Source organism: Colobus angolensis, unplaced genomic scaffold (assembly GCF_000951035.1).
Source record: "Colobus angolensis palliatus isolate OR3802 unplaced genomic scaffold, Cang.pa_1.0 Scaffold51, whole genome shotgun sequence".
Taxonomy (NCBI): domain Eukaryota; kingdom Metazoa; phylum Chordata; class Mammalia; order Primates; family Cercopithecidae; genus Colobus; species Colobus angolensis.
The window spans coordinates 14081278-14093001 of NW_012118599.1; the positions used below are offsets into that span (position 1 = coordinate 14081278).

Genomic DNA, 11724 nt, shown 5'->3' on the forward strand with positions numbered 1-11724 from the left:
GAGCGAGACTCTGCCTAAAAAAAAAAAAAAAAAAGTTACACAGATAATTCTAATGTGCAGCCAGAATACAGAACCGTTATTCATCAGATGGCATTATTAAGGACTCTACCTGCAATGAGATTTTGTGGATTATTGAGTAAGAGCCAAGGGACCCTTCCCCCTGGGGTTTTTGGGGCCTGGGTGGCTGTGTGTTTGAGGGGGAGACTGAAGCCAGTGGAAATAATCAGATGATCCACTGCTTAGTGCAGCAGCGGCTTCTCCCATTGGTGTGGGTGGGTAGGCCACATGCCTGGAGAAACACACCCCCTCAGAGCTCTCATGGCTGTCATGGGGGATGCAGAGGGACAGGCATAGCTCTTGCCCTCAACGTGTGTATGGTCTGTCAGGAAGACGAGAAAGTCCATCTGCATTCCTTTTCCCCACTATGACTCGGGACACGCACTTGTGGTGCTCTTGTTTGTCCTCCGTGATTGAGAAACCTTGTCCTTGAGGAGGGGGCGTTTTTGGACTCTGTGTCTGGGGTTCATTGGGCCTTTTTTCTGCAGGTGGCGGGAAATGTTTTTTAAAGTGAAGAAAACAGCTGGGGAAGCTCCAGATGGGCCAGCCAGCGCCTACTTGGCCGACACCACCCATACCTCCTTGTACATGGTGAGGCCCCAGGGATGGGTGTAGACCAGCACAGGGGGTAGAAACAATTTTTAGAAAAGAAAGCTTTTTCCTGCCTTTCACAGGTGGGTTCTACCCTGAGCCCTGTTCCATGGCTCCCCTCAGAGAAATCCACTCTCCGGAGCAGTTTGTCTCCTCCAGGCTTGGAGGCCTTGGTGTCTGAACTCTGTGCTGTCCTGAAGCCTCGCCTCCAGCCAGGGTGAGTGAGGTCATCACCCCAGGGTGTGAGAAAAGCCTGGCTAGAACATCCCTGGAGGAGCAGCAGCCAAATGGGTAGTTCCTAATGAACTGGACAGAGTGGGATTGGGAGGACCTTCCTCAAACCAGTATGTCCAGACCAGGCCACCAGCCCACTCTTTTCTGTAAGCCAATTCCCGCGCTCCTTTCCTGGGATAACCTCTGTCCTCCAGGACTGGCTCTGGAGGAAGAATCTCCAGCAGGGGCATCTGTTTCTGAAACTGCCCTTCCCCTTGGGGAGCTCACTAGCAATCCTGGACTTTACTGCCCTGGCCCTGAAGGACACAACTCCCCATACCAGTGGCCCAGGTGTGGACGCAGACCCCCCCCCCCCACCGCTGCCAATGCCACCACAATGCCTCTCAATACCATTCAGACCAGTCATAACAGTTGAGGTTTTATTGGCAGCACAGCAATGCCAAAGGGAATTAATTCGTCTTTGGCTGTTGGATATGCTGGATGCCCCGGCCAGAGCACCATAGGTGATGTGGGAGACGCAGCCTCACTAATGGCGACAGCCCTGGCCTGGGCTAGGGGAGGCTCAAGGAGAGAAAAACAGGGTGTCTGCTTTATAGATTCAAAGGACCCTGTGTTACTGGGGACTCTAAAGTTTGGGCAAAATGAAGGAGATGAATGTCTGCTCTCTGGTTGCAGGGGTGCCCTGCTGACAGGAACTAGCAGTGTCCTTCTACGGGGCCCCCCGGGCTGTGGGAAGACCACAGTAGTTGCTGCTGCCTGTAGTCAACTTGGGCTCCATTTACTGAAGGTGAGGGTCTCTGGAGAGTAGAATCCCAACTACTTCCCCTCCCTAGCTCATGTTCTCCTTCTCTGCTGCTTCCTCTCCCCTCCCTCCTCTGTCTACTCACAGACCCTAACACTTCAGCCCAGTGGGTCAGGCATAGTCCCATGATGCTCAGCTACAGAGAGGTACTTTCAAGAAGGAGGGGGTTGCAAGATATTGGTGGACAGTCCAGGGAATAGGATAGGGTAAAAAAGAGGTAGGACTTGGCCAGGGTATCTTCCCCATCCCTGCCCTCCAGAGAAAAAGATGGCCCACATCTTCCAACTCCTCCTCCCCTTATTCTCCTGCCCTTGTCATGCCTGCCCCTTGCTCACTGACCCATGGGGATCCCCTCCCCAGGTGCCCTGCTCCAGCCTCTGCGCAGACAGTAGTGGGGCTGTGGAGACAAAACTGCAGGCCATCTTCTCCCGGGCCCGCCGCTGCCGGCCTGCAGTGCTGTTGCTCACAGCCGTGGACCTTCTGGGCCGGGACCGCGATGGGCTGGGTGAGGATGCCCGTGTGGTGGCTGTGCTGCGTCACCTCCTCCTTGATGAGGACCCCCTCAACAGGTATTTATACAGAGCTGGACCTGTCAAAACGAGGAGGCCGGCCAGACGTGGTGGCTCACGCCTGTAATCCCAGCACTTTGGGAGGCCAAGGTGGGTGGATCACCTGAGGTCAGAAGTTCGAGACCAACCTGGCCAACATGATGAAGCCCTGTCTCTACTAAAAACACAAAAATTAAGTCGGGTGCGGTGGCTCACACCTGTAATCCCAGCACTTTGGGAGGCCAGGGTGGGCAGATCACGAGGTCAGGAGATCAAGACCAACCTGGCTAACATGGTGAAACCCCACCTCTGCTAAAAATACAAAAAAAAAAAATTAGCCAGGCGTGGTGGCAGGCGCCTATAGTCCCAGCTACTGGGAGGCTGAGGCAGGAGAATGGCATGAACCCGGGAGGCGGAGCTTGCAGTGAGCCGAGATCGCGCCACTGTGCTTCAGCCTGGGCAAGAGTGAGACTCCTTCACACGCACACACAAAAAATACAAAAATTAGCAGGGCGTGGTGGCAGGCGCCTATAATCCAAACTACTTGGGAGACTGAGGCAGGGGAATCGCTTGAGCCCAGGAGGCGGAGGTTGCAGTGAGCCAAAATCGCACCATTGCACTCCAGCCTGGGCAACAAGAGCAAGACTCAGTCTTAAAAAAAAAAAAAAAAAAAAAAACGGGGATGGGTGGAGCAGCCCTCCTACTTTTCAGCCTTTCATTCCTCCCTTCTCTTACCCCTCAGTGACTTCTCAGTCATCTCCCACCCATTTGGCTGCCCTCTAGACAGCCCTGAGCTCAGTGTCTTAGAGGGATCCAGAGGGAGGAGTCTGTGGTCTAGCATTTACTGGGGAACACTTGGTTAAAGAAAAAGCCTCTGCCCTCAATGTGATGGGGAAACACAGTTCCCCCATCTAGGAACTGGGGTAGGTGCTCATCTCCCTACCCCATCCTAGCACCCACCTTACTTCCCTGCCCTTCTGTGCTGACTTTGGGACAAGGCAGTCCACAGGAGCTGTCAACCACATTCTTACCCTCAGTGCCCACTCCTCTGTCTGTAGCTGCCCTCCCCTCATGGTTGTGGCCACCACAAGCCGGGCCCAAGACTTGCCTGCTGACGTGCAGACAGCATTTCCTCATGAGCTGGAGGTGCCTGCTCTATCAGAGGGGCAGCGGTTCAGCATCCTGCGGGCCCTCACTGCCCACCTTCCCCTGGGCCAGGAGGTGAACTTGGCACAGCTAGCACGGCGGTGTGCAGTGAGTATCAAGGCAGAGTACTGGCCCTCCCTAGGAGGTCCCTGGCTTTTGTTACAAGAACTCAGTCCTGTTGCCTTGTGAGAGTAGAAAACCCAGGCTGGGTGCCGTGGCTCACGCCTGTAATCCTAGCACTTTGGGAGGCCGAGGTGGGCGGCTCACCTGAGGTTGGGAGGTCGAGACCAGCCTGGCCAACATGGAGAAACCCCATCTCTACTAAAAATACAAAATTAGCCAGGAGTGGTGGCGCATGCCTATAATCCCAGCTACTTGGGAGACTGAGACGGGAGAATCGCTTGAATCCAGGTGGAGGTTGCGGTGAGCCGACATCTCGCCATTGCACTCCAGCCTGAGCAACAAGAGCAAAACTCCATCTCAAAAAAAAACCTAAGGCATCAACAGAGGGCCTCTGCTCCAACGGGGGGATGGTCCCTGAAGGTTCCTACCTACTGTGCCCTGCTCATGTGTCCTTTCCTGTGGTTCCCTAGGGCTTTGTGGTAGGGGATCTCTATGCTCTTCTGACCCACAGCAGCCGGGCAGCCTGCACCAGGATCAAGAACTTAGGGTAAGAGGAGTTGGGCACAGGAAAGGCGGAAAGAGGAAATGGATGTAGATGGGTGGGTGGTGAGGAAGGGAATGGGATGTTGATGGGGAGGAGGCCTCCTTGTGTTCTTCTTTGCAGTTTGGCAGGTGGCTTGACTGAGGAGGATGAGGGGGAGCTGTGTGCTGCTGGCTTTCCCCTCCTGGCTGAGGACTTTGGGCAGGCACTGGAGCTACAACAGACAGCTCACTCCCAGGCTGTTGGAGCCCCCAAGGTGGAGACCAAGTCCCTGGAGGTGGGACAGGAGCCCCTCCAAGAGCATATCCCAACCACGCACTTTCCATCTCCTAGATCCCCTCAGTGTCCTGGCATGATGTAGGTGGGCTGCAGGAGGTGAAGAAGGAGATCCTGGAGACCATTCAGCTCCCCCTGGAGCACCCTGAGCTACTGAGCCTGGGCCTGAGACGCTCAGGCCTTCTGCTCCATGGGCCCCCTGGCACCGGCAAGACCCTCCTGGCCAAGGCAGTAGCCACTGAGTGCAGCCTTACCTTCCTCAGGTGGCCAGGGGGCCTGGAAGGGATGGCGGGTGGATCAGGGGCTACAGCATGCTGGGGAGCAGGAGGGGCTGCCTGAGAGGTCAGTTGTGTGTATGTGCATCTGACGGATCTCACCTTCTTACATCCTCTCACTCAGCGTGAAGGGGCCAGAGCTCATTAACATGTATGTGGGCCAAAGTGAGGAGAATGTGCGGGAAGGTGAGTGAGCAGGGAGGGGCAGGGCTTCCCATGTTTCCCAAATCCTGATGGCCCCCAAGCTACCCCCACTGCCAGGCTACTCATGGTCATTCCTAGTCCTCCTTTCCACAAGTCAGGTTCCTGCCCAGCTGGGTCTAGTACCTGGGGTGCCAGTGCTATATTATCAGACCCCAGTTTCCCTCCCTGCTCTCACCTAACTTCAACCCCCTGCAAGTCGAGCTTCGCCCTCCTATGGGCCCCAATCTCTCTTCAGTGTTTGCCAGGGCCAGGGCTGCAGCTCCATGCATTATCTTCTTTGATGAACTGGACTCTTTGGCCCCAAGCCGGGGGCGAAGTGGAGATTCTGGAGGAGTGATGGACAGGTGGGGGTCTGAGTGGGAATGGAGGCTGGGGGGTCCAGGGTGGGAAGGATATAAGAAAGCTCACAGCAGTCTTCAAGAGTCCAGAGATAGAAGTTCCTGCTGTTTCAGTTCTGAGATAATATAATGGAAGCTGAAAGGGGCCATGAAATTGGGCAGGGGCCACTGAGGAGAATGGAGGCCTACCTGGAGGGGTACACTGGGCACAGCTGAGTGGAGGGCCCTGATGAGACTGCCTGTAAGGAGAGGTACCACAGGCAGGGGCAGAGTCTAAGGGGGACACCAAGGACTCTTGCCCTTGCTCCCTTCTCTCCAGGGTGGTGTCTCAGCTCCTTGCTGAGCTGGATGGGCTGCACAGCACTCAGGATGTGTTTGTGATTGGAGCCACCAACAGACCAGATCTCCTGGACCCTGCCCTTCTGCGGCCTGGCAGGTGGTCCCCTTGTACTGCTTACCTCCACCCTCATTCTGTGCCTCCACCCCTCATGGCTGGGCTCCCTGAAACTTATACCTGCCTGTCTCCCTAAAGATTTGACAAGCTGGTGTTTGTGGGGGCAAACGAGGACCGGGCCTCCCAGCTACGCGTTCTGAGTGCCATCACACGCAAGTATGCCCTGTTAAAAGAAGACTGCAAAGCGCTTGTGCATTGGGATCCTTAGGGGATGCATGCAACATGCAGAATGAGCTGGTCAGCACTGGCTTTTGAGGGAGGAGGTGATGCCAACTCTGTTTCTTCCCATATCCCACAACAGATTCAAGCTAGAGCCATCTGTGAGCCTGGTAAACGTGCTAGATTGCTGCCCTCCCCAGCTGACAGGCGCGGACCTCTACTCTCTCTGCTCTGATGCCATGACAGCTGCCCTCAAACGCAGGGTTCATGACCTGGAGGAAGGTGAGCCACTTGCCGGCCTGAGAGGTCAACCAGAAAGCCAGTGGGGAGCTGGGTGCACCTGAGTCCCAGCTACTTGAGAAGCTGAGGTGGGAGGATCGCTTGAGCCCAGGAGTTTGAGGCCAGCCTGGGCAACACAGAGAGACCTCATCTCAAAAAAAAAAAAAAAAAAAAAGTTTAAGGAAAAGAAAACGAGTGGGAGACAAACCTAGTCCTGGATTTCAAAGGGAAGATCATTGACATCTAGGAGACCCTGAGCAGGAAGGCACCATCCCAGGGCTCTCCCCTGCTTGGGCATAGACCACAGCCTCTGTTCCCCAGCCGGGATGGGGAATCTAGCCTCACCTCCCACCTTGTCATCTCCAGGGCTGGAGCCAGGGAGCTCAGCACTGATGCTCACCATGGAGGACCTGCTGCAGGCTGCCGCCCGGCTGCAACCATCAGTCAGTGAGCAGGAGCTGCTCCGGTACAAGCGCATCCAGCACAAGTTTGCTGCCTGCTAGGAGCCCCCCAGGGTCTGGGACCCCGCTCAGCATGGCTGCAGGTACCTCAATAGCCCACAGAGAGATCTGGGAGGGAAGGGCTCCTCCTCAGGCTACTGCCAACCCACCTAGAGGCCACCTCCCTCCAGGAGATCCCGGGGTGCAAAGTGGCATTGGGACAGCAGCAAGAGCTCGAGAGACATCTCCTGCCTACTTGCCCCTCCTTCCAGGCCGGCTTTAAGACGAAGGCCCATCTGCTCAGGAGGAGGGCCAGGGCCTTGGGTTCTGGGGATTGGGCCCTGAGAGGGCTAGTTCTGCGGCTGAAAATAAAACGTGTCCCTCCCCCTACTGGTGTTGTGGCATGAAAGGTTGGAATGGGAAAGAGCAGGGTTGTGGGAGGAGTAAGCCCTGGGAGAGGACGGGGGGGTGGGCATCGTGGGAGTCTGATCCTTCTGACATAAACACAAGACATGCAGGAACTGAAAAAGGCACAGACTATATTGTTTACCCTTCCATCTGCGGAACCCACATCCCTGCAACCCAGCTGTAGTCTGCTCTAGAGGCTGGCCCTGGTGTGGGGCTGCTGGTCCCCATCTTCCAGACAGCGCCTAGCAGTGCCTGGGCGGAGGCTTGTGGGAGCTGAGGCCACACTCAGTCTGTCCTCTTGAGCACGTGGATGAAGTAGCAGGGAACGTAGGCTTGGCCTGGCTTGTAAGGCTTGAAGTCTCCCAGGACGCTGTGCTGGCACTTGCCCCGGAAGGCTGCTTGGAGCAACTCCGTGAAGGATGCCAGACAGTGTGGGTAGTAGGAGAGCCGGAACTTACTGTAACAGAGCCCCCAGCAACCATGAGGACTGGTGACCTCAGCTTCCCCAACTACCACCTCACCCCCACTGAGCCAAGTGGTACCTCAAGCCAGGAGAGCCATCCTGGCCAGCCCCCGGCACCTGCACTGTATAGTCCAGGGTCACCATGTGGGCCTTGTTGTTCACTATCAGCACTGATGTTGTGATGTCCTTGGTCAAGTCACTCTGTAGGTGGTGGGGCAGGCTGCGTTAGCCTCTGTAACCTACCTTGGGGCCACTGGACCCTCCGTCCACCCTACCCCCACCCCCAGAGGGCCCCACCTTATAGTAGATATTCTTCCCTGGGGGTGCACAGCCTGTGCTGAGGATGTGGTCGTAGTTGCGGTGATCAATGACCAGCAGGCCCCCTGCTCGCACCATGCTCGCAATGTTTTTCAGCGCCAGCCGGTGCTCACTCTGGTCCCCTGAGCGCCAGGCAGGGGCAGAAAGGCTCCATCTGCTCAGGGCCCCCAGCACCAGTCTCCCTCCCATCTCTCCTCTCCCCAGGGGTGCCAGAGCCAAAGCAGAGAGAGGCAGAGAGTCTGCTTTGCAGGAGAGCAGGTGCCCAGAGGTCTGTGGAAGGGGGTACAGCTCAAGGTGGGGGCCATGCCCAAGGCCACACCCTCTCTCACCTTTGCAGTCTGGCAAGTGAGCGAAACTGTTTCCAAGGCAGATGACAGCATCAAAGCCACCCTCTGCTGACTGGGGCACATCTTTGTCTAGAGTCATCCAGTTGGCTTCTTCAATGACTGGGGGCCAGGAAGGGAAAGAGGAATCAGGGAGGCACCATGGTACCAGTAGCAGCCACCTCCACCAAGTGCAGTCCTGCCTGGGTTTCTTCTTAAGACACACAAACTCCCCGTTCAGTTAGGGGGAGGAGAGAAGAGGGATCAAGGGAGGAGGAACCCTGGTTTGGAAGGAGGGCTCTGTGCTTATGGGTTTTTCTTTGAGGGGGAGGGACAAGATGCCATAAACACAGTTAAAACCAGCTCTTCACACCCAGTGTCTCATTCTGGAGCTTAAGCCTTGCTTTTCAGAGAAATTACAGTAATTTTGCTGTCTCCCCGAGGAAAACACAACACTCCACCCCCGCCCCCACTTAAAGGAGCCCCAGGCAGAATGAACAGTGTTCCCGGTGACTGGGCTGGGGGGGCCTGGCTAGACCTGCATACCCCACTTGTCGAAGGCAGGCTCGTGCCGCCGGTTCCAGCGCTCCTTAAGCGCATACTTCAGCATCTTGTCACTGGCATCCACACTCGTCACACTGAAGCCCTCTTCCACCAGCATAATGGAGTCCACCCTGGGCAGGGCCAGTGGAGAGAGACAGAGAGGGGCAGTCAGGGGAGCCTGGGAGGGCCAGGAGACCCTGTGCCAGACACTTTTGTCTCCACTTCTCAGAGTCCATTCCTCTGCCTCCTCTCCCCTGGCCCCCCACTGACCTCACAAATCTATTTCCTATCACCACGAGTCAACTTTTTTTTTTTTTTTTTCAAGGCACCTCTTCAGAGCTAGGCACTCTACAAATATGCAGTAATTCTGATGGCAATCCTGAGAGGTAAATAGTGTTATTCCCATTTGAGAGACAGACAAGCTGAGGCTCCTCAAAGTTAAAATAGGTGTGCACAAGAGGCAGCAGAACATGGTGGTTTAGAGCACAGGACAGACCTTAACCAACACAGGCCTGTTAGCTCCTCTTCACTGGATGATGTATGAGGGACTTTTACTTTGCTGAGCCCTTACTTCCCCGGTAGTAAATGAGAGAATATCACTGCTTAACCTCATGGGGCTTTGTGAGGGTTTAAAAAACTGATATATCAAAAGTTCCTGGCACTGGCTTGGCAGGTGCAAATGTTGAGCAATGTTAACTGTTAACACTGCCCAAGGCCATCACAGAAGGCATATTTGGAGTCTGTCGGTGGCCCTGGCTCCACAGCCTCAGGGACGCTCTTTTCTGCCCACACCCTCTCTCACACTCAGTCTCCCTTCTCCGTGGCCTCTCCCTGAGCACCCCTGCCCCGACCCTTGGCCTCAGGGGGCACTCGCAGTGCCTGTTCTGCCGGGCAGCTACCTGCTCCTGGCCCTGGTGTCCCACCCATTCCAGGCTGGCAAAGGCCTCCCCGACGTGCCCGGTCCTGTGGTTCTGCGGCCGCGCAGTACAGGCTGAGCCGGACCCCGATCTCATGCAACGCCCCCAGCCCCCTCCTGGGCTCACCCAGTGCCACAGGCCACGTCGAGCACCCGCTGGCAGCTGTGCTGTCGCAGCAGCCCGAGCAGCCATGCCTTGTACTCGGCGGTGCGGCTGCGGGTGTTACCGATGTACAGCTGCCACACGCGCGCCGCCTCCCCGTCCGCGTACTGGTCCGGGAGCCCTTCGGCTGCCACCCCCAGGGAGCGGGTCCGGTATACGCTGTCCACCATCCTGCGCCGCGCCTGGCTCCGCAGTCACCCGCTCCGCACTTATAGCACAGGCACTTCAGGCGGCCGACGGCCCCACCTGGCCAATGGCAGGTAAGCGCGCGGACACGCCCCTGCTGGGCTTTGCGTCGGGCGCCGGAGGCTGTACAGCTGCGGGAAGGGCACTGCCTCGCAATCCTGGGCTAGGTCCTTTTAGCCAGCCTGCGGACCCAGCCCTCTGTGCAATCCCACGGCAGGAGAGGACCCTCGGAATCCTCTGCCCACTTAACCTGGGTCTCCAGGAGAAGGCAAGAGGGGCCAGGAGAGGAGGGAGCAATGAGATTGCCACTCCATCCCCACCCCACCCCCAGTTGGAAAGAGAGGAAGTAAAACCTCAGATCCACAGAGCTGAGTGCCAGGCGGGCAGGACTGGACCGTTCCCAGTGAAGGAAGGCATCAGCAGATCTAAACAAAGAATGTGCAGCCGAAGTGTGTGGGTCTAGCCAGCCGACGCAGGGAAGACAGGGGAAGTCTCTGGAGATAAAGCTGGTCTGTCCACCCAAGCCCGGGGCGGAGCCGGGGCTGGAAGAATGCTCCCCGCCCACCTGGAGGCCAACGTACCTCTGTCGTGTAGGTGACCATCAAGCTTTTCCCTGAGCTTCCTAAGGTGTAAGTTGGGCTTTGCTTCCAATTTCTGGATCACTGAGAACCCTTCTGAAGACCCTCTGCTGGCTGGGCGCGGTGGCTCACGCCTGTAATCCCAGTGCTTTGGGAGGCCAAGGCAGGTGGATCACCTGAGGTCAGCAGTTCGAGACCGTCCTGGCTAACACGATGAAACCCCATCTCTACTAAAAATACAAAAAAATTATCCGGGCCATGGTGGCACGCGCCTGTAGTCCCAGCTACTCAGGAGGCTGAGCCAGGAGAATCGCTTGAACCCGGGAAGGCGGAGGGTGCAGTGAGCCGAGCGCACCACTGCACTCCAGCCTGGTGACAGAGCAAGACTCCGTCTCAAAACAAAAAAAACAAAAAACAAAACAAAAACCCTCTGCATGAGGCAGAAAAATAGCGTCTGGAGGCAGGGAACATAAGGCCAATTCACACTTCAGTTATAATGGGAAATATCCTCTCCATAGATGTACGCCCACCATTAATAACTTTGTAATTGTAACTTTACTTCATCCTCTTCATTTACATAGGGCGTACCCCAAGAGGAGGGTATTTAAACTCACAAAAACTCTGTAACACAGCGTTCGAGCCCCCATGCTCATGATCGCTTACTGTGGAGTGTACTTTCATTTTCAATGAAATCCTTCATTCTTTTCTTGCTTTGTTTGTGCATTTTGTCCAATTGTTTGTTCAAGATGCCAAGAACCTGGACACCCTCCATCATTAACATATTTTGGCAAGCCAGCCAGGGGAAAGAGGTAAGCCCAAAAGTTTGGGATTTTTCTCCCTTTCCTTTCTGCTCAATTACAGGGGCGCTGTCACACTTTCTCTCTTTCTCTCTCTCTCTCTCTCTCCCCTCCTTCCTTTCCAACTTGGGACCCTTGGTGGGCAGCGCCTAAACATGGAAGCAACTGCAGGTTTTTTTTGTTTTTTTGAGATGAGGTCTCACTCTGTTGCCCAGGCTGGAGTGCAGTGGCATGATCTCGGCCCACTGCAACCTCTGCCTCCCGGGTTCAAGCGATTCTCCTGCCTCAGTCTCCTGAGTAGCTGGGATTATAGGCATGTGCCACCACACCCGGCAAATTTTTGTATTTTTAGTAGAGACGGGTTTCACCATGCTGGTCTGGCTGGTCTCAAACTCCTGACCTCGCGATCCACCCGCCTCAGCCTCCCAAAGTGCTGGGATGACAGGTGTGAGCCACTGCGCCCAGCCTGCAACTGCAGGTTTCTGGCCATGGCCAGTGAAACGGGGGTTTCCATGTGGAGAAACCTAATTGCCACTGCCCAGTTCGCTTAAGGAATCTGGGT

The 11724-nt window shown here is 55.9% G+C and overlaps 2 protein-coding genes and 1 pseudogene across 3 annotated transcripts in view; 2 read left to right on the top strand and 1 right to left on the bottom strand.

The window, feature by feature from the left end:
- LOC105524963 overlaps positions 1 to 2900 on the top strand; it is a 29833-nt pseudogene extending 26933 nt beyond the window's left edge. Inside the window, exon 3 of the transcript XR_001003835.1 lies at positions 2822 to 2900. The product of XR_001003835.1 is annotated as a peroxisome assembly factor 2 pseudogene (transcript). The remainder of the gene's footprint in view (positions 1 to 2821) is intronic.
- LOC105524931 (peroxisome assembly factor 2) overlaps positions 1 to 6857 on the top strand; it is a 30892-nt gene extending 24035 nt beyond the window's left edge. Inside the window, exons 3-16 of the mRNA XM_011960416.1 lie at positions 546 to 648; positions 732 to 865; positions 1558 to 1669; positions 2045 to 2253; positions 3291 to 3486; positions 3972 to 4048; positions 4166 to 4298; positions 4376 to 4581; positions 4718 to 4779; positions 5033 to 5141; positions 5455 to 5571; positions 5668 to 5745; positions 5891 to 6030; positions 6394 to 6857. Of these exons, the coding sequence (XP_011815806.1) occupies positions 556 to 648; positions 732 to 865; positions 1558 to 1669; positions 2045 to 2253; positions 3291 to 3486; positions 3972 to 4048; positions 4166 to 4298; positions 4376 to 4581; positions 4718 to 4779; positions 5033 to 5141; positions 5455 to 5571; positions 5668 to 5745; positions 5891 to 6030; positions 6394 to 6530 (1803 nt within the window). The 5' untranslated portion in view covers positions 546 to 555 and the 3' untranslated portion in view covers positions 6531 to 6857. The remainder of the gene's footprint in view (positions 1 to 545; positions 649 to 731; positions 866 to 1557; positions 1670 to 2044; positions 2254 to 3290; positions 3487 to 3971; positions 4049 to 4165; positions 4299 to 4375; positions 4582 to 4717; positions 4780 to 5032; positions 5142 to 5454; positions 5572 to 5667; positions 5746 to 5890; positions 6031 to 6393) is intronic.
- Positions 6858 to 6980: 123 nt separating this feature from the next.
- On the bottom strand, positions 6981 to 9779 carry GNMT (glycine N-methyltransferase). Its single transcript, XM_011960415.1, has 6 exons — positions 9566 to 9779; positions 8526 to 8653; positions 7986 to 8102; positions 7636 to 7778; positions 7418 to 7539; positions 6981 to 7332 (listed from the first exon to the last, which is right to left on the bottom strand). The coding sequence occupies exons 1-6, from the start codon at positions 9769 to 9771 to the stop codon at positions 7161 to 7163; spliced, it is 888 nt and encodes a 295-aa protein (XP_011815805.1). The 5' UTR covers positions 9772 to 9779; the 3' UTR covers positions 6981 to 7160.
- Between the last annotated feature and the right edge of the window lie 1945 nt (positions 9780 to 11724).

Coding starts and splice junctions, on each gene's coding strand:
- GNMT (XM_011960415.1), bottom strand. CDS start 9,771: ATGGTGGACAGCGTATACCGGACCCGCTCCCTGGGGGTGGCAGCCGAA. Junction 8,654..9,565: donor GACGTGGCCTGTGGCACTGG/GTGAGCCCAGGA, acceptor GGCCCTGCCCAG/GGTGGACTCCATTATGCTGG. Junction 8,103..8,525: donor GCCTGCCTTCGACAAGTGGG/GTATGCAGGTCT, acceptor CCTGGCCCCCAG/TCATTGAAGAAGCCAACTGG.